The sequence below is a fragment of the Hyaena hyaena genome, unplaced genomic scaffold (genome assembly GCF_003009895.1).
Source record: "Hyaena hyaena isolate Hyena2069 unplaced genomic scaffold, ASM300989v1 scaffold_235, whole genome shotgun sequence".
Lineage (NCBI taxonomy): Eukaryota > Metazoa > Chordata > Mammalia > Carnivora > Hyaenidae > Hyaena > Hyaena hyaena.
The window spans coordinates 1818825-1844736 of record NW_024080867.1 but is presented as its reverse complement, the minus strand read 5'-3'; the positions used below and the strand labels follow the sequence as shown (position 1 = coordinate 1844736).

Below are 25912 nucleotides of genomic sequence, written 5' to 3'. Positions count from 1 at the left end.
AACCTGTGACACAAGAAGGAGGTAATGTTTGCTCACCTCAACATTTCCACAAGAGTCTGAGTCAGGTCATGTCTAACCTTTACATTCTGAGTAACAGACTCTATGGCTCTCCTCAGTTCCAGGTACATTCTGAGCAATCCCAGCCTTCCTCAAGGACACCTACCACAGTGACCACAGGTAGCAGCTTGGCTGCCTCAAGGCCTCACAGAGAAGCTTCAAGTCTTCATATTTCAGGACGTTGGCGCTGAGGTCCAGATGGATCAAGCTTTTGTTATACAGAAGAACGTTGTAGAGGCTTTTCCAGGAGTGTTCGGTGAGGTAACAGTTACCTAATCTGTGGGAACAAACATGGGAGAAAAGGGGGGAAGGAGGATGGATACTTCACAGAACTTTAGCTCCACATTACAAGTAGTAGTCCTGTATTTTACACACATGGTCCTGAATGAAGCCATGAACTTGTGGCTTATCTGAAAACACCACCCTTTGAGTTTTCTTCCTCACATGACAGACGGGCTAGAAAATAAAACTGACAAAGTAATGCCAAAGGAAGAATATGGCACCATGAATACTCTAGGAGAACTTAGAAAATGTTGGTTTTAACTCTACATCTGATATTGTCCTTGGAAAGGCACTTGCCTTCTGACACTGTTCTCTCATGGACTGAGGAAATGTATTGAATTGTCTTATGGATAAAACCCTCTTTAACTTTTTAAATTCTGTTATTCTTTAAAATCCTAAGTTCATGGCTTTCAACAAGATGCATGTACACTTGGGAAAAATTGTAAGGTACCACAAAGTAAAGGTACTTTACTTTGCATATTGTTGTTGATTCAGCCACACATAGTCAACAGACTTAAATTTGCTGGCACTTGTGTACTTAAAATTTACTTGCCAACCTTTAAACATGAACAAAATTTTATGTAAAAAATTCAGGTTTTCCACTTCTGAAAATCATTTTTTTCAATTAAAAAGTGAATTTTAGTTTTAAACTTTCACAACTTAGTGGCTGTATAATAAGTTACTATGATAAAAACATGCTTTGATGAAAATTACTCTAACATTTCATATGATTTAAACATTTTGTGATTTTTAAGTGTCTTATTTTCAACCTTGGTAAGCACTGACAACTAAAAATTAATTTGGTGCTTAGCAGAGAAGTTGTCATGTTCTTTATTTACCAGGAATCAAAGAAATGCAAGTTAATATACTTATGTATATTATGTATAATATAATAAGTTAAAATATTTATGCTGGGTATACTTGTACTTTAGATCTTTAACCCTGTTATATAAAATAACTCATTTTAAATCCAACAAATTTAGGAAAAATATTTGACTTGTTTGTAAGATCTCACTAAATATTAGTGTTGTATCAATTACTTCCAATTTATTACTTTTGTATAACCAGATATTGATTTCAATATAAGCATTTAATGGGGCGCCTGGGTGGCTTAGTCGGTTAAGCGTCCGACTTTCCCTTAGGTCATGATCTCGTGGTTCGTGGGTTCGAGCCCCGCGTCGGGCTCTGTGCTGACTGCCAGCTCAGAGCCTGGAGCCTGTTTCAGAGTCTGTGACTCCCTTTCTCTCTGACCCTCCCCCGCTCATGCTCTCTCTCTCTCTCTCTCTTTCTCCTAGAAATAAATAAAACATTAAAAAAATTTTTTTTTAAATATAAGCAATTATTTCCACGTGGCCTTCTTCCAAACATTTCCATATGTATTTCATCCTGATTTCTTTTATTGAGGCATAATTGAAATAGTCTACTGTATTTTTACATGTATTGTATATTTGAGGTGTACATTTTGTGCACACCCATGAAACCATCACCAGTAGATGATGGAACATATCCACCAACCCCAGAACTTTCCTCATGTCCCACTGTCATCTGCCCCACCCTTAGGCAGCCACTGATCTGCTTTTTGTCTCTATAGTTTGCATTTTTGAGTTTTATCATATAATGTGTATTCTTCCTTGCTAGATTCCCCTGGATTTTCTACACTCGAAGGTCATGTTGCTTAAGAATAAAGACAGTTTTAGTTTTTCCAGTCTGCATTCTTTAGCTCTGTTCGGGGAAACTACCTGAGAATAATTTTCTAAGCATTTTCACCAAGACTAGGGTTTAGTTACAGGTGATTATATCCCCATCCCAAGGGGAGACCATTCTGAACACTCTACCTGATGCCTTGTGAATGAGAACTATGCCGTGGTCAGTGTGAGCACAAGGTACAGCACCTACACCTCCTCTCAGGTGGCCCTTCCCTGGGTTCAGGTTACTTTCTCTCATGCGTACAGGGGTCAGAACTCTGCTGGGTGCTCGAGGGGGTGTCATTTGGATTTCTGGCATTTTCTACATGCTTTGCTGTGCTGTCCTGTGACCTCCCACAAACTTCCTAGACTCTCAGCCAGCATCTCCCCAAACCCACTAGTCTGCCATGCTCCATCCCTCCCTGAACAGTATCCTGGAAACTTTCTGCATAGTGAGCTGGAGCAATTATGAGACTCCCCCTGTTTGTCTCCTGTTTCCCAGGAATCCATGTCCTTCATTGCCTGAGGTCCGGAAAATACTTATTGGGTTGTTTTCAGGGGGAATTTAAATCCAGTCCCTGTTTTTTCATTTTGACTGGAAGTGATGGCCTCTATCTTGATTTATTCTCAGGGTACCCTTTCTCTCACATAGTTCACATTTTTAAAAACCCAGAAGTGTCAACAGAGAAGCAGTTCTCTCCCACCTCCCAGTTCTGTTCCCCACAGGCAATCTATATTATATCTCTAAGGATATTTGCATATAAAAAATCAGAGACCCAAATGCATATGTATTTTCCCACCTCTTCTTTGCTACCAGTATTATCTTAAGCTGAAGATCGGTGTGGAACTGTATTCAATGAAGGCAATGCCCCCATGGCCCTTAGCAAAGACCACAGTTGAGTTCACTGTACATGCTAGTAACATGTAAACAGTAGAGAGTAATGAAGTATCTGAGTGTTGTAGTTATTTTCACCCAGTCTAATATTTTTTAAATATGCTCTCTTTAGTGTATGCTCTGTATGTGCTGAGTATGTGCTCTGCATAATCTCAACTTTCTTAAGACTGCTAGGACAGAATTGTCCCCTCCTCCTGTTTACAGAGGAGCAAGTTGAACCCAAGAGAAGTTAAGTAACTTGGCTCAAGATGACAAGGGCTAGGTGGTAAATCCAAGGGTGGACCTCAGGTCACCTGAATCTTCAGCTTAGGCTTTCAAATCTCTGCAGTGGTACCTCCATTAGTGGGTAGGATTTTAGGTAACAGGCCCAAGTTCAAACCAACTGCTGCCACAGTCCTCCACAGTGCACCCCCCGCAATGTTCACTTACATCAAGCCCTCCAGACCACAGTCAGGGTGCTGCAAGGCCTCACACAGCAGGGGGACACCTTGGTCCAAGTGGTTGTAGGATACATTAAGAAGCTTCAGCTTCTTGCTGCTGTTTAGGACACAGGTAAAGGCTTCACAATCATCCGCTGAAAGGTGACAATTTGCCAGCCTGTAGGAAAGAGAAGAGGTCACATTCCATTGGTTTCTCTTTCTCTAATCCTGTACAAGTCAGTAAGAGCATATTTGCTCTGCTTTGGTGCCTCATGCACCCCATTCTTGATCCCAGTCACTCTCAGGACTTGAGGAATCACTGGAGACACAGGCTTATTATCCATGTCCGTTCATCACATTGAAGATTTCCTGCCATTCCTTTCTAGCCTGCCAAGTTTCAGTAGATAGGTCTGTCACCACTCTGATAGGTTTCCCTTTGTATGTTAGGGCCCTTTTCTCCCTAGCTGCTTTCAAAATTCTCTCTTTGTCCTTGTATTTGGCCATTTTCACTATGATATGTCGTGCAGAAGTTCGATTCAGGTTACGTCTGAGGGGAGTCCTCTGAGCCTCTTGTACTTCCACATTTACTTCCTTCCCCAGGTCGGGGAAGTTCTCTGCTATAATTTGTTCCAGGACTCCCTATTATCCATGTCCGGCCTGGGGAAATGCTACAAACATATCACATGATCTGTGAGGCCCCAGCCTCTTCCTAGATCCTTGTGTTCAGCCATGCTGGCCATTTTCAGTTGCCTTACCCAGATCAGGAACTACTCAAGGTAGCCATTCATGCTTGCTGCTCCCCATGTGTCCCCCAAAATCCTTTGACCCACTTAGGGTTTTTGCACTTGTGCACCCTTGTTGGGATGCTCTTTGCCTGGTCTTAGATGTATCTTCATCTTCCAGGCCTCTGCTCAAACAACACTTCTTCAGAGGACATTCTGTTGAAGATGCCTTCAACTGGAATCCTAAAGCACTCATCAGTTGGTAGCTTGAGTAGGTGGAGGCAGCCGGTAATGCTGGTTTTCTTTTACCTCAGCCACTGTCCTTCTGGCTGCCACAAAAAAGGGTATAAACTAGGTCCAGAGATGATGATAAAGATGTAAATAATTACTTCTTAAGAAATGAAAATGTAACTGGTAAGTCACCCAATCTGTGGCTTCTAAAATTTTTCTAAGATGATTCTGTGTTGAAGCTTGGTTTAAAGAAGTTGTTTCTAGTATTAGCATATTAATTTCAAGGAGTAAAAAGGGGTGGGGGGAGCTGACTTCCTGCACACTACCTATAAAAAAGAACTCAGCATGGATCATAGACCTAAATATAAGAGTCAAAACACTTAGAAGAAAACACAGTAAATTTTCATCACCTTGGGTTAGGCAATGGTTTCTTAGATAGAACACCAGAAGCACAAGAGACCGAAGAAAAATGTAATATTTCAAAATGAAATCTGGCCATGTGTAGCAACACGGATGGACCTTGAGGGTGTTATGCTGAGCAAAATAAGTCAGGCAGAGAAGGACAGATACCATATGTTTGCATGTACAGGAGGAGTAGGAGGAACTTAACGGAGGACCGTGGGGGAGAAGAAGGGGGGAAATAGTGGGAGAGAAGGAGGGAGGCAAACCATGAGAGACTCAATGCTGAGAACAAACTGAGGGCTGATGGGGGTGGGGGAGATGGGAAGGGGGGTGATGGGCATGGAGTAGGGCACTTGTGGGGATGAGCACTGGGTGTTATATGGAAACCAACTTGACAAACTATTTTTAAAAATAAAAATTAAAAAATTAGACATATATCAATCGAACAGAATAAAGATCTCAGAAATAAGCCAACACTTATATACTCAATTAGTCTGACAGAGGAGGCAAGAACATATGATGGGGATAAGATATCTTTTCAACAAACAGGAAGTGGTCCAGTTTGCCCAGCATTAACACCATAGACCTAATGTATGACATGAAACCATAAAACTCCTAGAAAAAACATAGGCGGTAATCTCTTTGACATTGGCCTTAATGATATTTTTCTGGATAGGTCTTCCCAGGCAAGAGAAACAAAAGCAAAATTAAACTGGGGTGGTTGGGTGGCTCAGTCAGTTAAGTGTCCGACTTTGGCTCAGGTCATGATCTCACGGTGTGTGGGTTCGAGCCCTGCGTTGGGCTTTGCGCTGACAGCTGGCTCAGAGCCTGGAGCCTACTTCAGATTCTGTGTCTCCCTCTCTGACCCTCCCCCCTGCTCACACTGTCCCTCTCTCTCTCTCTCTCTCTCTCTCAGAAATAAAAACATTAAAAAAATTTTTTTTCCAAAGGCAAAATTAAACTATTGAGACTACATCAAACTAAAAAGCTTTTGCATAGCAAAGAAACCAACAAAATGACAAGGCAACCTACTGAATGGGAAGAGAGATTTGCAAATGACAACCCTCATGGGATATAACATCCAAAATATGGAACAAATTCACACAACTCAGCACCAAAGAAACACATTGGATTATAAAATGGGAAGAACAGATATTTCACCAAAGAAGACCACCAGAGAGCCAATAGACACCAGAAAAGATGCTCAACATCACTCATCATCAGGGAAATACAAATCAAAACCACAGTGAGAGATTGTCTTATACCTGTCAGTATGCTTAGAATCAAAACAACGAAAAGTGTTGGTGAGAATGTGGAGAAAAGGAAACATTTATCCACTTTTCATGAGACTGTAAACTGGTGCAGCCACTATGGAAAACAGCTTGGAAGTTCCTCAAAATATTAACATTAGAATTTCCATAGCACCCAGTAATTTCACTACTAGGTATTTACCCATAGAAAACAGAAACACTAGTTTGAAAAGAGTTGCAGCACCACTATATTACAGCATTATTTACAATAGCCAAGATATGAAAGCACCCAATTGTCTATCCATACATGAATGGATAAGCAAGACGTGGTGTGTGTATGTATGTGTGTATATATACATACATATATACAATGGAATATTACTTGGCTAAAAAAAAAAGAAGTCTTGCCATTTGCAACAACATGCATGGATCTGGAGGGTATAGTACTATGTGAAATCAGAGGAAGACAAATGCCATATGATTTCACTTGTGTGGAATTTAAGAGACAAATGAACAAAGAAAAAGAGACCCAAAACAACAATAATACTAGACCTAAATACAGAGAACATACTGGGGGGTGCCAGAGGGGAGGTGGGGATGGAGGGATATTGCAAAATACATAAAGGGTATTAAAAGGTATAAACTTCCAGTTAAAGATAAATAAGTCATGGAAATGTAAAGTACAGCGTAGGGAATATAGTCAATAATATTGTAATAGCTTTGTATTATGATAGAGGGTAACTATCCTTGTCATGGTGAGCATTTTGTAATGTATATAATTGTTGAATCACTATACAGTTCACCTGAATCTAATATGTGTGAGCTATATAGACTTCAATTAAAAATAAAGACATATAGAAAAACTTAAAAAAAATTTTTAAATTTGTGTTTCAAAGGTTACCATTAAGAAAGTGAAAAGAGGGGTTCTTGGGTGGCTCAATCGGTTAAGCATCTGACTCTTGATCTCTGCTCAGGTCATGATCTCATGGTTAGTGGGATCAAGCCCCTTATCAGGCTCTGAGCTGACAGTGAGGAAACTGCTTAGGATTCTCCCTCTCCTTCCCTCATTGTCCCTCCCTTGCTTTTGCTGGCATGCTCTCTATTTCAAAATAAACAAACACTTTTTTAGTTCAAGGGAAAAGATAAAGGAGATTAAGCGTACAAAATTATCTTCAGCACTGAGAAATGGATAGAACTGTTGAATCATTACATTGTGCATATGAAACTAATATAACGGTTTGATTTTTAAAAAGTGAAAAAATTCACAGAAGAAATTTGCAAATCATGTATCTTGCACATAACTTGTATTACAACTTAGCACATAAAAAGACCAACAAACCCATTAAAAATGTGCAAAGGTCTTGAATAGGCATGTCTCCCAAAACTTACAATTGCCAACAAGCACATGAAAATATTTAGCCTCATTAGTCATTCAGAAAATTCAAATTAAAACCACAATAAGATGCCACATCAAACCTGCAGGATGGCTATAATAAAAATAATGGAAAATAAGTATTGGCAAGGATATGGAGAAATTAGAACTCTTATACATTGCCGGTAGGAAAGTAAAATGGTTCAGCCACTGTGGAAAACACTGTGGTGGTTCCCCAAAAATGTCAACATAAAATTTAGACTCATTTCCACTCTTAATTATATACCCAAGAAATTGAAAAACAGGTATTTAAACACTAATATTCATAGCAACACTATTCACAACAGCCAAAAGGTGTAAACAACCCAAACACACATCAAAAGAAGGAAAAACAAAATGTAGCATAGCCACATAATGGAATATTAGGCACAATAAGGAAAGAAATACTGATACAAAACATTATTTAGATGAACCTTGAAAACATTTTACTAAGTAAAGGAAGCCACTCACAGAAGACCACATATTGCATGATTCAATTTAAATGAGATGTCCGTAATAGGCAAATTCTTGAGACTGAAAATACCTTCGTGGTTGCCAGGGCAACAAGGACATGGAAAGTGAGTACTAATAGGTATGGAGTTTGTTTTCGAGGTTCTAAAATCAGATAGTTGTGATGGTTGCATACTCTCGTCAGTATAGACTAAGACCACTTAGTATATTCTTCGTATTGAAGGGGTGAGTTTTATTGCATGTGGATTATACTTACGTAAAGCTATTATCAAATAGGTTTGCGTCTTCATATATTTGGTTGATGGGCAACTAGAGAAAGTATTTGAATATGTGGGTACTACAGAAGGTCAACTGGAATCATTACTTGATTGAAAACAATTCTTGAAGTATAACATATACACAGAAAAGGACGTAAGTGCTAAGTGTTGGCCAGTGAATGGTCATGAACTGAACATACCTGTGTTACTAGTATCCAGGTCAAGAAACAGCGTATCTAACCTCCTGTCACTATCCTAACCTCTAATAACATGTGTTGCCCATCTTTGAACTTTATATAAAGTCATATAATCTACTCTCAAGTTTGGCTTGAGGTTCCTCCCAACTGTTGCTTATAGTTGTAGATTCATTCTCAGAGAATGAGAATGGCCACAGTTCTCTTATTTAACTTACTGTTAATAGATATTTCCATTTTTCAGGTATTATGGATACTTGCCATGTATGTTTTTTAGTAGCTATTTCAGCAAACTTATACATCAACTCTGTTAAATGTACACCTAGAAGTGGGATTTTAGTTATACAGAATGCCAGAACCTAGGAACAGGCAAATTGTTTTGGAAAGTGGTTGTACTATATTAGAAACTAACTTCTGTATTCTATCCTCAAGTTCATAGATTAAGTTTGTGTATCAATAATAGAACAGGGGATGACAGTAGACAGAAAAAAAAGTATATGGTCCCCTCCAGAATCAAATCAGTGACTCCCGGGAGCATAGAGACTCACAGTAGTTCTTCTACATTGCACACTGGGTTGTTCAGGGCATTACAGAGCAACTTCACATCATTGCAGAAGAGTGTTGTACCGCTGAGATTCAGGTATTTCAAGTCTGGACTGTGAGTGAGCACCTCAAAGAAAAGCCACCTGTCACCATCGAAGATAACATTATTCATCCTGCAAAAGAAAATTTGGGAGAGGTTTCATCCAACAAACCCTTAGAACACAGCCTGAGCGCCTGTCTTTGAATTATGGCCTCTAATTAGCTCCCAGATCTCTAATTTCACAACTCAGTCATGTAGTTTAGTAGTTCTCAATCTGCCAACGAGGCCATGTGAGGGCAAAATAGTCCAATGTCTAGAGACATCTTTGTTTTGCTGGGGTATATGTGTGTGCTGCTGGCAGCTAGTGAGTAGAAGTCAGGGATGCTACTAAAGGGCCTACGGTGTACAGGACAGTGCCCCGCCACCAAGACTGAGACACTCTGATGAAATACCATCCATGTTAAAAACTCCCAAATTTAAATGGATTAACACAATGCTTATTTTTCCCCTCATGTAATGTTTCAATGAAGGTATTACTGATGTTTAGAGGGGAGGGGTTGCTTTTAAGACAGTAGTTTTCTACCTTGGCTGTACATTGAAATCCCAATGGGGATATTCTGACACGTTGGTTTGGAGGGTTGACTTGGGCACAAAGAACTTTTTAAAACATCCTTGGATATTTTTAACAGGCAGAAAATATTACAAAGTCACTGCTCTACACCCTACTTCTCAAAGCATGGCTCCCGGACAAGCCACATTTCTGCATCATCTGGGAACTTGCTAGAAATTCAGTCTTACACCCAACTTCAGACCTGCTGAAGCAGGTGTTTCCATTTTGATGAAGTTCCATTTTAATAACTTCACACTCCACTATGTAAGTACAGACTTGGCCGGCTTCCCTCTGTCTTGTGACTTCAATATTCCACTAGCGAATGAGAAACCCTCATCTCTTAAAGGCTTCTGTGTAAAATTTATACTCGTACTCATATTTTTTGCCAAGAAAGAGTCACATACTCCCATTTAGATGCCAGAGAGCCATGTACATGGACTAGACAACATCACACTACGGCTAAGGGAGCACCTAAACACCTGGACCAGACCATTCTCAGGTGAATGGTTGTCTCCAGACAACCAGAATCTCAGATGGTCTCTCATCCTTTCATGTGCACCTCCCACTGAGAAACGTCTATACATTTCATGGCAGGGAAACAAGCCAAGCCACACTTGACTCTATAGTGTTCCTTGAGGTCAGGACCATAATTCTCACCCCCATTTTATCCTTGGGGATTTAGTAAAACTCTGACACCCAGCTGGACCTCAAATGTTGGTTGACATAATGCTCCTTAAGAACCAGCAAGTGTGGTGAAAGCCAGAAGAGGTTCTGCAGTTGACCGGCTCTGAAGTTCTGAACCCAGCTTTTCCCTTTCATAGCTTTATGACTTTGAGAAACACATTTTAATGTGAGGAATACAGAAAAAGATGACCCAGCAAGAGAAATAGGTATGTGGAACTCTGCTCTAAATCATAATTCTTTGGTTATGCAGTTGGCCTCACCCAAAAGTGAGGTGGGACCAATTTGGTATCTCCATGAAAGAATTGGGTCTAGGTGGAACCCCAACTTACTGCAGGTTTTGAAGGTGACAGCTGGGATGCCTCAGCTGATTACACAAAGTTACATAGGCTGACTCACTGAGGCTACTGTCACTCACTTGGAGTTCTCTGAGGTGCTCATTTGTAGTGAGCACAGAGCAGACATCACGCCAACAGAGGATATCGTAACTTGATCTGTAAGGAGAAAAGAAATGTTTTCCAGGATATTGTCAACCCAAGTAATTCATAACATAAGAATAATTTATCTTCTTGGACACGAGAACTGACTTAGCCCAGCCTTTAACTAGGGAGAATAACATCCATCAGGGAAGTCTTATATTCATTATTCTCAACCAAGGGCAGTGCTCTCCCCTCTGCCCAGGGGACATTAGGCAATGTCCAGAGACATTTTTGGTTGCTACAGCTTATGGGAGGGGTACTTCTGCCATCTAGTGGTAGAAACAAGGGATGCTGAACATACTACAGTAGGAAAGCCTCCCCTCCCCCACCCCCTCGCCCCCCCCAACCCCGGCCAATAAAGAATTATCTTTACCAAAACATCAATAGCACCAAGGTTGAGGAACCGCCCTATATATGAGCAGTTTTATTTATTTATTTATTTATTTATTTAATTTTTTTACAAATAGTTTATTGTCAAATTAGTTTCGACATAACACTCAGTGCTATATGAGCAGTTTTATAATGAAGACTGGGACAGGACAGCCCTACTGTAAGTCAATCTTAGGTAATGTAGTCTAGGTTCAAACCTAGCCTTCACCACTTCCTAACTTGGCCAGCCTACATGATCTTTTTGCCCCAGTTTCCCCACCTGTAACATGATCAGAATCTACCTCATATGATTTTCATGAACATGGAGTTAAAATTTATATTTTTAGAATAAAATTTAAAAGATAATTTTTAACTGAGAATTCAAGAAAAGATCCAAGTATGGTCCTTTGAAAATGATGCTAAATAACTCTCCACAATAGCTAAAACATGGAAAGAGCCTAAGTGTCCATCAACAGATGAATGGATCAAGAAGATGTGGTTTATCTATACCATGGAATACTACATGGCAATGAGAAACAATGAAATCTGGCCATGTGTAGCAACATGGATGGACCTTGAGGGTGTTATGCTGAGCGAAATAAGTCAGGCAGAGAAGGACAAATATCATATGTTTGCATGTATAGGAGGATTAGGAGGAACTTGACGGGGGAACAAGGGGGAGAAGAAGGGCGGAAATGGTGGGGGAAAGGGAGAGAGGCAAACCATGAGAGACTCTTGAATGCTGACAAAAACTGAGGACTGATGGATGTGGGGGGGAGGGGGGGATGGGCATGGAGGAGGGCACTTTGGGGATGAGCACTGAGTGTTATGTAGAAACTAATTTGACAATAAACTATTTGTAAAAAAAAAAAAAAAAGAAAGAAAATGATGCTAAATATAAGTACATACCAACCCACATTTGAAAAGTATAGGAAACATACACAGATTCTCATATTCAATTTCCACAATACCTCACAACATAGTAGTTACCATTATTGCCCTACATTTAGTGAGGCAACTTCAACAAAGAAGGGAAATCCCATGGACAAGGTCACACAGTTCATAAACAGTCACACCAGGACCTGAGCTAAGGTCTGTTTGACAGAAGCAATGTGATCCTAACCACAATCTTATTTTAAAAAAGCCATCAGCAAAACCCTCTTGGAAATGGAGACAAATGCTGAAAAGATAACAGAAAGAAAGCAATTAGATGGACTCACACAGAGCTGTCTGCATTTCCCACTTGGAAGACATTCTGGATGGAGAGCCAAAGCTTCCTCAACCTGGAACAGTATTTTAAGCAGTGGGAGGAAACCCGCAAGTCCACATGGTCCGTGATAAAAAAGTTAACATCTTGGAAGAAGGCCAGTGCCCACTGCACAAAACCTTCATTCTGCATCTCAAACAGACAGTAAAACAATGCCAAGAAATGTATCTGTGGCTGAAGATGCTCGTTCTCACCTATGTGCTGCAAGTACTGGTGACATTCTTGCAGCATCTCCTGGGACAGGTGGACGCCAAACACTGCCTCCAGCTTTTGTTGTTCTTTGTCATTTAAAAGGCCAAATATGAAACACCCCAAAGAAATCCAATGTAACTTTTCTTTCTTTAAAATGGTAAATAGCACTGCCTTTCTACATCCAACAGCTGGGTTAGGATGGTCAGTGTGGCTCTTTAGAAAATAGAACATGGCGGCACAGAACTCCTGGACACACGGATGGAGAAACATGTAGGAGTTCTCCTCCTCCCTGTACTTCTGAAGAGCCTTTATGTCCAGCAACTTAGAGATGTCAGAATCAACTAACCCATTTCTCCTGAGATCTTCTTCACTGAACAAAAACATATCGGTCCACATACCCTCTGCAGCCAGGGAACACAAGCCTTTCAACTGGCCTTGGCTTTGCTCATCGGGACAGCTAGCCCCCTTGGGTGTGAACAAGTTAAAGATGAAAGAGCTAAAAAGAGAAGTGGTACGTTGGCAGGTCAATGCCAGGTCATTCCCCTTTTCCATTTCCTGCTTCAGACAAGTACACACAATCCAGCAAAGGATGGGGATTTGGCACATGGTAAACAAATGTTCGTTTTCTCTCATGAAATTGAAGGCTTCCATGGCTCTATTCCGGTCTTGAAACATAGAGCAGAAATAGATTTTCTTATCACTCTCACTGAATCCCAGGAATGTTTTAATCTCTGGGCACTCCAACCTGCCCTCAACTTCCTGGAGGTACACCGGTGCAGCAGCGATGAGCAGTGAGGACTCGGGGAGCATTTTCTTCCTCAGCAAGCTGCTCAGGAGCACCCGTACTGGCAACTTCTCCATGCAGTCGCTGCTGAGATCTGACTCGGGTTCACTCAGGCTGCATTTCAGTTCTTCAAAGCTGTCGATGACAAACAAGAGTCTCTCTGGTTGGGATAGGATCTCCACTAAAGGAGTGAAGGAGTCGGACCACCCTCTAGAGACGAGGGCAGCCAAGCTTGTCTCTGACAACTGCTTCATTTCCCGGCAGCAGAGGTAGAAAACATAGGAGAATCTCTCCTGATAGAGGTTGCCCCCCACCCAGGTCAACATCAGCCTGGTCAGAAATGTTGTCTTCCCAATCCCTTGTATTCCTTTGAGAAGCACCGTCCGGGTCTGTTTCCCAGTTTCCTTAGGAGCAAAAAAATCTTCCAAGCATTCACGTTCTCTCTGGGTGAGTTCAGGATGTAAGTGATCTTGAATCCTGGGGATAGATTCTCTGAGCCACATGTTGTTGAATTTCTCCTTTATGTGCATTTGGTACAATTTTGTGTGTCCTGAGTGAGAACAAGAGGGAAAAAAAAACATACAACATATCCAAGTTAAACTCAACACTCATGATATATTATATATACTTTTTGACCCTGTAATTTTTCTTCTAAAAATGCATGTTCTTGGGGTCTGTAAACTTCAGTCTTTAGGCCAAAGCTGGACAACAGCCTGTCCTGTAAATAAAATTTTGCTAGAACACTATCATCCTCTTTGTTTACATGTTGTCTACAGCTACCTTCCCACTACAAATGTCAGAGAGGAGTAGCTGTGGCAGAGAAAGGGAAAAAAAAACAGTGACAAAACTCTGCATATTGGAACACCTGAGCGAGGTTTTTGTAGATAGAACCCTGAACTGGGGCACCTGGGTGGCTCAGTGGTTAAGTGTCTAACTCTTGGTTTTGACTCAGGTCAGGTTTTGACTCTCACTATTCCAGAGTTTGAGCCCCAAATAGGGACCTGTGCTGATAGCTTGGAGCCTGCATGAGATTCTCTCTCCCTCTTTCTGCTCCTCCCCTGCTTGCACTCTCTCACTCTCAAAATAAACAAACAAACATTAAAAATAAAAGAAGAACCCAGAACTCAGAAGTTCAGTGGACTGTGTGGAGGTCTGACATCTGCTGCTTGTAGCTATGTGATCTGGGGAAGGAAGGAATCCCTCCAAGCTTTAGGTTTCTCAGTTGTAAATGAAGGTAAGGCTGACTTACCCCACATAGGGAAATTGTGAAGATCACATGCTACAAGAGACAATGCATGTGGGAGCATAACGCATGGTATGAAGGGATTTAGAATATGAGGAATTTGCCAGATTTGCACTTCAATTTGGAAAGGGATGATGATATCTCCTATGGTTGAGAATGAGGACACCAACAAGTCATTCCAACCTACATATAAGCACCATCATGTCTTATAAGCCTAATTTTCTACCAGTTTCTGAACATGATAGTATTTGTATAGCATTCCTCATGCCCACAATGATGCACTAAGGTAGGGAATTTTCTCTCCCCCCCTCTTTTTTTTTTTTTTTTTTTAACAGAGTTGTGAGGGGCTCACTTATTTCAACAGGACCATGTAATAAGTGTCATTGAGATTCCAATCATTATCTGCCTTTAAAACGTAGCTACCACACCTGCTATGCCCTGGCAGGTCTAATCTGAAGGCCAATTCTGTCTTCTGTTCCAAAATGTATATTGGAACTACTCTTTCAACATGTTCTATGTCCAACAGCATGTTCAATGACCCAGGCTAAGGAAAATCACATTTCTGGTAAGGTTTGACATTCAACCCTCTAGAAAAAAAAATTACAAAGAAGGAAAGTGAACAGAAACACACAAAGAGAAAATGCAGGAACTCCTAAAACACTTTCAAGATGACAAGAAAGAAACTTAGAAATTGTTAAAACACAGACATTATTAATAATTTCATTCACCACTACCAACAAAAAACACCAAAACTTTGATTTTAGTGCTTATGATTCATGCCACAAGACACTTGTTTAGACATATTGTTTAGACCAGAAATGGAATCCTGCTGAATGTGTGTTTTTAGTGCCTTTTGTTCCCTACTGAAAAATGTAGATCTTCTTTCTGTGGGAAGGGAAATTGAGATCTGTGCTTTCCAGCGTGACAGTCACTAGCTACACGTATGTATTCAGCAACTTCAATGGGACTGGTGTAACCAAGGAACTAAGTTTCTTATTCAATTTAAACTAATTCAAATGTTAATAGCCAACATGTGGCTAGTGGCTACCATATTGAATAATACTATCTATATACTTCTAGGACAGGATTGCTTACCTTCAGCCCTGCTGTAGTTTTGAGCTGGATAATTCTTTGTAATGAGGGCCTGTCTTGAGCATCTAGGATATTTAATGTTTAGTAGCATTCCTGGTCTCTAACCACTAGATGTTACTCCCTATCCCCAGTGGAGACAACAAAAATAAATATCAACAAACATGACCAGGTATCCCCTGGAAGGCAAAATCACCCCTGATTGAGAACCAGTGCCAAGAGTAACCTAACATACAATTTTAATGTGGTACTAAAAATCAAAGATCATGGAAGAACATGGAGACAAACATTTCAGTAGAAATGATCTCCAAGTCCTAACTTTTTATTGGGCTCAGATTGGGGACACCAAAGGATTTAGATTCTAAGTTTCCAGTCAATAGTGTTTCTGAGAACTGAAAATACTAATGGGAAGAACCCTAGAACTAGATTTTTTTTAACTAGGATTTTTGCCCAAGCTTTGACACTTATCTATTCAGTGGCCTTGAAGAAGTCAATTACAATTGATAAAATTTATTATCATGACTTAAAATAATTTCTATCATGTCTCAAAGAATCAAAGATGAAACTCTTCTTAAAATACAACTTAAGTAACACACTATAGGTAAAGTTTATTGGAATGTGAGAGATTTAATTGAATATTTTTGCTCCATTTGACTTACTCTTCTCTTAGAGAAGAATTTGCCTTCCAGAGGAAGGGTGGACATTTGTTTATCAAGGGTATAGAAAGGTCGTAATAGCTTAAGAGTAGACAGGCTTTGGAGTCAGGTAGAACCAAGAGTATTAGCTGAAAAAAATGCTCCAAACAGTGGAAAAATCCATGATTCTTGACATTTATTGAAATCTCCACACTGTAGAAAACATAAGACTTAAAAAATTGAAGGACAACATTAAGGGAGTATTTTTCCATATTTTAAGTTACCTAAATTAGAGACTTTTAAAATACCAAGAAGTTTTAGAATAAGACAGTTTCATTATAAAGTATATAATAAAATAAAAAGACTCAGGGAAATTCTGGGAAAAAGAAGAACAATGAGGGGAGGGATACTAAATCAAAAGAAAACTTTTATTTATTTTTTCTAAAATTTTTTAAATGTTTTATTTATTTCTAGGAGAGAGAGAGAGACAGCATGAGCAGGGGAGGGTCAGAGAGAGAGGGAGTCACAGACTCTGAAACAGGCTCCAGGCTCTGAGCTGGCAGTCAGCACACAGCCCGACGCGGGGCTCGAACCCACGAACCGCGAGATCATGACCTAAGCGAAAGTCGGACGCTTAACCGACTAAGCCACCCAGGTGCCCCAAAAGAAAACTTTTAAAGATAATTAAGAATCCAAGTCATTAGGGAAAAAAATCCATGAACTTACATTTATGGTTGGGAGATTAAGAATATGATTAAGTTGATATTTTACATTTACAAAAAATCACCAACCAACAACAGTAGATTTATACTTCAAACTCTATACCAGGATAAATTCCAAAGGGATAAACTATACAAATATAGAAAAACTAAACTATAGAACTCTAGAAAACATGTGGAGATTACACACACACACACACACACACACACACACACACACACACACACACACATTTAATTTCGGCTAGGAAGGGTTTTTCTGAATGCCAAATCAGGAAGGCATATGAGAAAGATTAGCGTTACCAGAGATGGAAACTCTCAAATTATCTTGTTTCAGACGAGGGGTTCCACTAGAAACACCTAGAAATTTTGGGCAAAACATCTTTTAAAAATTATGTGAAGTCAGGGTGGCTTAGTCAGTTGAACATCTATCTGACCCTTGATTTTGACTCAGATCATAATCCCAGGGTTGTGGGATGGAGCCCTGTGTCTGGCTCTACACTGAACAAGGAGCCTGCTTAAGATTCTCTTTCCCTCTGCCCCTGCCCCCATTCATGTGCGTGCTCGCTCGCTCTCGCTCTCTCTCTCTCTCTCTCTCTCTCTCTCTCAAATATAAAAAATTTAAGAGGTGCCTGGGTGGTTTAGTTGGTTAAGTGTCCAGTTGTGGCTCAGGTCATGATCTCACAGTTCAGGAGTTCGAGCCCCACATAGGGGTCTCTGCTGTCAGCACAGAACCCGCTTAAGATCCTCTCTCTCTCTGCCTCTCTCCCACCCATGCTCATGCTGACCGTCTCTCAAAAATAAATAAACACTTTTTTAAAATTTAAAAAGGAAAAATTATGTGAGGTCACTAAAGAACTATGAGAGCAGGGGCGCCTGGGTGGCTTAGTCTGTTAAGTGTCCGACTTTCGCTTAGGTCATGATCTCGCGGTTCGTGGGTTCGAGCCCCGCGTGGGCTCTGTGCTGACTGCCAGCTCAGAGCCTGGAGCCTGTTTCAGAGTCTGTGACTCCCTCTCTCTCTGACCCTCCCCTGCTCACGCTGTCTGTCTGTCTGTCTCTCTCTCTCCTAGAAATAAATAAAAAAAAACATTAAAAATTTTTTTTAGAAAAAGAACTGTGAGAGCAGAAAGTTCTTGAGAAGCTAAGATTCAGGACACAGAGGGAAAGGCCAAAAAGAAGAACTCAACACTTGACTGTTTCTCCTGGGGCATTTTCCTCTAAAGAGGCTGCAAACCTGAGTAGACATTAGGGGCTAAAAGGCTAATAAGCCAAGTCAAACTCCTGCAGGTTCAAGTGGTTGGGGGACAAATTATGGGTTCAGAAGTTCAGGACAGGTCAGGCATGAGGGGAAGCTGGATGAACCATCTGGGAAGAAGGGGAAACTAGAAACAAACTATTCCTCACAAAACACAGCCTGGCTTTGAATTATTTCAATCTTCACTATCAAGGACATAGTCCTCTCACTTGCTGCCAGAAGCAATTCCAGTTTATCTGGAAGAACCTATCTTGCAGAGCCTGAGTACCCTCTGCAACATATTATGTCGAAAGCCTAGCACTCAAGATTTCCAGGGATGCTGGGAGACAAAAACCACAGACCAAAACAACGACAGTGGGAAAACAGTAGAAAGAAAGAAAGAGAGAGAGAGAGAGAGAGAGAGAGAGAGAGAGAAAGAAAGAAAAGAAAGAAAGACACTTATTTTACTATCTGTCTGAAAATGGACATAACTTAAAATGTTCAATAAAAAAGATAGGAAGGAATGGAAGTATAAAAAAACCAAAGGGAAATTATGTCCATAAAATAGATTGGCTGAGTTTATGAAATCAATATTTGGGTTTGTTAGCAGATTGGAAATAGCTGAAAACAGGATTAGGGGTTAAAAAAAATTAGAAATAAATGCACAGACCAAAGTACAGAGAAGTAACTGAGGAGACCCAGTGTAAAAGCCTATGCCACAAAATATGAGGCTCTGCTTACAAGTCCATGGTATGGACTGGAAGCAGACAAATCAGAAGCTGTCTAATGTTACAGGTTGTATCACCAAAATGGCTCAACATTACCCAATGGAGTGAGTGCTTATTCTTCAAAGCAACCCTGATTCGCTCTTGCACCAACAAGAGAGAGGAGCAGAAGCGTGGTGACTGGGATCTGTAGGCTGGCTGTCTCCTGTTATAATGAAGCCCTGGAGGTATCCAGAAGCCAGTACATGAGGCTCAAACCCCCAGACACCCCTGAGGGGAAAGACCAGGGGTCTTTCTTGTCTACAACACAGAATGAAGTTGTGTAAGAATGCAAAGGTGTGCACAGGAAGGCACACATTCCCACCGTGGAAGATCCAGGGGAGGCTGACCTCGTGCAACCCACTATGACCACAGCCTCTGGTGCCATGGCCATGGGAGATATCACCCACCAGTTTAACCCTTAGAGGGAGCTCCTGCCTGACATTTGTATCTCCAGCATAGTCCTCCATCACTTGACCACTTTGTGCAAGGACCTCAGGTGCCAGACTTCAAATTAAGGTGCGGTATTATGTCTTGTCTTGATATGTGGTAAAGTTGGGAAGGAAACACCTGGAACGTCCTAACCTTAAGTCTCCTCCCTACTTTGCACCCACATATATGGTCCCCTAGCTAAATACTCTGCTTATTAAGGAGTCAGGCATAATTCATGCTTATCCCTGAGCAGTGGATTTCCATTCCCTGGCAGTCATAGAATTGTTCACATTCACATCCTCCAGGGATTCAGGGGACATCCAGTGTCTCAATACCACAAACTGCCTCCCTCACCCGTGGTTGTTCACTCTGTTCCCAAATGCAGTCGTCACGTGGCCCCGTGTGGTGTGTGGTACCCTCCCACTTCAGGCTGTGAGTATATGTGGCTGAAACACTGCTGTTGATTTCGTCCATTCAGTGTTGGGGATTATGGGTTTAGTCGTCTTCATAACCTAAAGGTGAGAATCCTTTCCTCACCAGCAGGGTATAAAAACGAGGCAATTAAACCAGGATTCCACAGGATCTCTCAACAAGTATTTTGTTTTATCCCGTCCCCTCTGGCCTGGGTCCTGGGATCGCACGGGGTTGGGGGAAGAAGATCTCAGACGTGAACCTCTGTTGGTCCATGGACTCTGCCCTAGCTCATCTCTGATATGGTTTCAGAATGGGTGTAGGATTGCCACCTAGAGCCAAGCCCGAGACTGGACCATCAGTGTCCCTCTAGAGATTAAGTAGTTCTCCATCTTATGAGGCTCAGTGCCCCCTCTTTTGAGTAACCTTGTGTCATATCTCCTTTCTAATCTCAGTGGACGTGGTGCGCCTGGATGGCTCAGTTGGCGGAGTGTCTAACTCTTGATTTCAGCTCAGGTCATAATCCCAGGGTTGTGGGATTGAGCCTTGCACTGGGCTCCATGCTCAGCGTGGAGCCTGCTTAAGATTCTCTCCCTCCCTCCCTCCCTCTCTCTCCCTCCCTCCCTCTCTCTCCCTCTCTCCCCCTCTTTCTCTCTCTCTCCCTCCCTTCTTCCCACTCCCTTGCCTTCTCCCTCTCCCCCTCCCCCACTTGTGTACATTGTTCTTTCTCGCTCTAAAAAACAAAACTAAACTAATCTGAAAGGACATTTGTGTTTCATTTAACTTTCCCACAAACATAATTAAAAAGTCAACGTGATATCCTAACTGTAGTTATAAAAATGAAGTAAAATTTACTTCATGTGTTCCAGTATCTAAATGCTCCAACAGGCTACTGTAAAGATGTAATGAAGTTGCAAGAGCCCACATTATACGTGAATATGATACACACAAATACAGACAGTGGTAGTGGAAACTCAGAGGTCACAGCAGTGCTGCTATTTGGGCAAATGAGGGTGTAAAATGGTCAACAATTCAATCAAGTACTGAACAAAAGACACCCTTCCCTCAAAAAATATATTGGCCCTTAAGATTATACTGCTTACAACTCATAGCTTCTCTGACATGAACTATTTCTTGTTAAATATTAAAAACACACACTTACATGGCAATGATTTAGAAATCTCCCTGAACATTGACACTCTATGCAGTCTTGAATAAATACACTATCATACTGATTAGCTCAGTACACAACCCACAGCAGGTGGTGTCATTGCTAATGGGCAAAATCCCTAGTTCCTACAGTACATCACCTTGGAGTTTCTGCTTGGGCACAAGTCCTCTGCTTTGGACAAAATTACTGGTAATCCAGACAGAAGTGCAGTACAGGTTAAGACAGGATATCCACCCACATTTTACCACATCCAACCATGAGGTCTTAATTAAGATATTTTCTGTTTACAAAGGTAACACTGGCCTTGCTGTAGGTAGACATGTAGAGACCATTTATCAAAATCATGGCATTGATCTTCATTATAAGGAACCTGCCCCCATCCCACAACCATAGACTTTCTCACCTGCAATCTCTCTCTTGGCCTTCTCACAGAGATCTTTTCTATTGATCTTTTTAAAGATGCTGAAAGTCACGTTCCATGCTTGCTGTTCCTTATAATGCCTCATCAGCAGGTTTGCAAGATCTTCTCGTGTTGCCTTCTTTACTTCAGCCCAGGGAATTAGCTGGAGTCCAAGCTGCAGAGGCTCCTGCTTGAGGAGCTCTTTAAATTTTCTAAACTCACCCTTTCTGAGCTCTTCCAGGTACCACATCAGGCCAAAATCAGAAAAGAAAGATGATGCCATCTTGACCAGGAAAAGTGTCAATCTTCAGAGAGAATTACCAGTAACAAGAAATATATGGAATTTGTGAACAACTCAGGGCAGTACCAAGCTAGAAGAAAAAGAAAATCAATTGGGATAACTAAGTTTTTGTATAGTACCTTGCTAGTTTGCAGGGGAATGGGGATGAGAGCAGGAAGTTCTTTAGACCAGACTCATCTCTTCTCCCCTTTTTCTTGAAATGATCATGAGAAGGATGACAGTAAAATCAGCAGGAGTAAGAAATAATCCTCAAAAGAATTTCTTCTACCCTAATTCTGACAATGCCTGGTGGAGACACATAGTAAAACATATCCAATGTTAGTATCCAGGAAAGCACTGCTGATGAAGATACATAAATACCTGGTATAAACCAGTTGGAAAAAATTAGATAAGCCAAATATGTCCCAATGAAGACTTCCATAGTTATAGTATCTGATGAGTTTAACTTTAAGGCAGAAATCAAGATGACAGATGGCAGGATCTGTACCTAATATTAAATGGAACAATTGTTCAGAAGATATAATAATCTTAACCTATATTCACCTGACATATCCTCAATTTCAATGCAAATAGACTTATAAGCAGTGAGAAGTTACATTTAGAGAAGGCATGCCCATACTAATACAATCAGTTGATTTTTGACAAGACACAACGCAGAAAGGATTTTTTTTTTCCAGCAACTGGTGCCGGGACAACTGGAAGTCCATATGGGGAAAAAAAAAAAAAAAGAACATAGATTCAGATCTCACATCTTATGCAGAAATCAAGTCCAAATGGATTACAGATCTAAATGTTAAATTCAAAACTATAAAATTCTGGAAGAAATGATAGAAAAAAATCTATATGACATGGAGTTTCGTGACGAGTTTTTCTAATACAATATAAAAAGCCTGGTCCACCGAAGAAAAATGATAAGCTGGACTTTCCTTTGTTTTGAGGAAATCTTGTTCAGATAATGAAAAGACAAGCTATAGATTGGGGGAAAGCTATTATAATTACATACCTGATAAAATATTTGTATCCAGAATATACAAGGAGTGCTTAAAATTAAATAAGAAATTAAACCCAAGTAAAAAAAAAAAAAAGGTAAAAGATCTGAACAGATACCTCACCAGGGAGGATATATAAATGGCAAAGAAGATCAATGAAACCAGGAGCAGCTTCTTTGAAAAAATAAAATTGACAGACCTTTAGCCAAAAAGGAAAAAAGGAAAAAAAGAGGATCCAAATAAATAAAATCAGAAATGCAAGAAGAAAACAACTGATATCAAAGAAGGACAAAGGATTAAAAGAGAATGCAAAAAAAAAATAATAATAAATTCCAGAAACATGCATTCCTCCAAAACTGAATCAGGAATAGAAAATCTGAAGAGATCAAGGACTAGTAATGAAACTGAATCAGTAATAAAAACAACTTCCAACGAACAGAAGTCCAGGACCAGATGGATTCACAGGTAAATTCTACCGAGGACTTAAAGAAGAGTTAACACCTATTCTCCTCAGACTATTCTAAAACACAAGGGGAAGGAAAGCTTCCAAATACATTCTACAAGGCCAGCATTGCCTGATGCCAAATTCAGACAAAGACACCACAAAACAAACAAACAAACAAACATAGGATAATATCCCTGACGAACATAGATGCAAAAATCCCCAACAAAATAATAGCAAACTGCATTCAACACTACATTACAAAGGATCACTTGGCATAACCAGGTGAGATTTATCCCAGGGATACACGGATGTTTCAATATTAGCAAACCAACCAATGTGATATACCATACTAATAAAACAAGGGATAAAAATTAAGATAATCTCAATAGATGTAGAAAAACCATCTGACAAGATTTAGCATCGATTTATTTTAAAAAAATTATGTTTTTTATTTATTTCTAAGAGAGAGAGACAGTGTGAGCAGGGGAGGGTCAGAGGGAGAGGGAGACACAGAATCCAAAATAGGCTCCAGGATCTGAGCTGGCTGTCAGCACAGAGCCCGACGTGGGGCTCGAACCCACGCACCATGAGATAATGACCTGAGCTGAAGCCAGATGTTTAACCTACTGAGCCACCCAGGCGCCCCTCAGCATCCATTTATGATAAAAACTCTCAACAAAGTGAGTTTAGAGGGGACATACCTCAACACAATAAAGACCACACATTAAAAACCCATAACTTGGGAATGTAAACTGGTACAGCCCCTCTGGAAAACAGTGTGGAGGTTCCTCAGGAAACTAACAATAGAACTCCCCTATGAGCCAGCATTAGCATTGCTAGGAATTTACCCAAGGGATACAGAAATGCTGAGGCATAGGTGCACTTGTACCCCAATGTTCATAGCAGCACTCTCCACAATAGCTAAAACATGGAAAGAGCCTAAGTGTCCATCAACAGATGAATGGATCAAGAAGATGTGGTTTATCTATACCATGGAATACTACATGGCAATGAGAAACAATGAAATCTGGCCATGTGTAGCAACATGGATGGACCTTGAGGGTGTTATGCTGAGCGAAATAAGTCAGGCAGAGAAGGACAAATATCATATGTTTGCACGTATAGGAGGATTAGGAGGAACTTGACGGAGGAACAAGCGGGAGAAGAAGGGCGGAAATGGTGGGGGAAAGGGAGAGAGGCAAACCATGAGAGACTCTTGAATGCTGACAAAAACTGAGGACTGATGGATGTGGGGGGAGGGGGGGATGGGCATGGAGGAGGGCACTTTGGGGATGAGCACTGAGTGTTATGTGGAAACTAATTTGACAATAAACTATTAAAAAAAAAAACTGCAGCATCTGGTAAAAAAAAAAAAAAAAAAAAAGATTTGAAAAACCCATAACTAACACCACAGTCAATGGTGAAGAACACAGTTTTCCCTCTAAGATCAGGAACAAGACAAGGAAGTCCACTCTCACCATCTTTATTCAACATAGTACTGGAAGTCCTAGCCATAGTAATCAGACAAGAAATAGAAAGCATTCAAGTTGGTAGGGAAGAACTTAAACGGTCACTATTTGTAGAGTACATGATACCATCTATTAAAAACTCTAAAGACTCTACAAAGGAAAAAAAAAAAAAGCCCTATTAGAATAAGTGAATTCAGTAAAGTTGTAAGATACAAAATTAATGCACAGAAATCTGTTGCATTTCTATATTCTGCTAATGAAGTAGAAGAGAAACTAATCCAACAATCCCATTTACAAATACCCCAAAAAGAATACCTAGGGATAAACTTAACCAAGGAAGTGAAAGACCATTATTCCGAAAACAAAAACATTGATGAAATAAATTGAAGATGACAAAAACAAATGGAAAGATATTCTATGCTCATGGATTGGAAGAATTATTATTAAAATGTCTATGCTACCCAAAAGCAATCTACAGATTCAATGCAATCCCTATAAAAATAGCAACGTTTTTCATGGGACTAGATGAATCCTAAAATTTGTATGGAACCACAAAATACCCCAATACCCAAAGCAATCTTAAGAAAGAACAACAAATCTGAAGCCATCACAATCCCAGATTTCAAGATACACTACAAAGCTGTAGTAACCAATCGAGGTGCCTGGGAGGCTCAGTCGGTTAAGCATCCGACTTCAGCTCAGGTCATGATCTCACAGCTCGTGGGTTCAAGTCCCGCGTCGGGCTCTGTGCTGACAGCTAGCTCAGATCCTGGAGCTGCTTCAGATTCTGTGTCTCCCTCTCTCTCTGACCCTCCCCTGCTCAAACTGTCTCTCCCTGTCTCTCAGAAATAAATTTAAAAAAAAAAACATTTAAAAAAAAAAGCTGTAGTAACCAAAACTGTAGGATATTGATGCAAAAAACAGATCAATAGAACACAATAGACAGCCCAAAATAAACCCACCCACCTGTATATGGTCAATTGGTCTATGGCAAAAGAGACAAGAATATTCAATGGGGAAAAGATACTCTCTTCAACAAATGGTACTGGGAAAACCTGACAGCTATATGCAAAAGAATGGAACTTGGCCACTTTTTTGCACCATATAAAAAAATAAACTCAAATGTATTAAAGACTTAAATGTGAGACTTGATACCATAAAACTCCTAGCAGAACATAGGCAGTAATTTCTTTGATGAGACCATAACAATGTTTTTCTAAATATGTCTCCTCAGACATGGGAAGCAAAAGCAAAATTAAACTATTGAGACAACACCAAAATAAAATGCTTTTGCACATGAAGAAAACCATCAGCAAAACAAAAAGACAACCTACCGAATGGGGGAAGATATTTGCAAACAGTATATCCA

General features: G+C 40.4%; 1 protein-coding gene across 1 annotated transcript in view; it reads right to left on the bottom strand.

The window, feature by feature from the left end:
- The window catches only part of NLRP4 (NLR family pyrin domain containing 4), a 31563-nt gene extending 9941 nt beyond the window's left edge, over positions 1-21622 (bottom strand). The window contains exons 1-6 of the mRNA XM_039244095.1: positions 21343-21622; positions 12219-13791; positions 10483-10644; positions 8825-8992; positions 3349-3516; positions 164-334 (exon numbers count right to left, since the gene is read on the bottom strand). Of these exons, the coding sequence (XP_039100026.1) occupies positions 164-334; positions 3349-3516; positions 8825-8992; positions 10483-10644; positions 12219-13791; positions 21343-21622 (2522 nt within the window). The remainder of the gene's footprint in view (positions 1-163; positions 335-3348; positions 3517-8824; positions 8993-10482; positions 10645-12218; positions 13792-21342) is intronic.
- Between the last annotated feature and the right edge of the window lie 4290 nt (positions 21623-25912).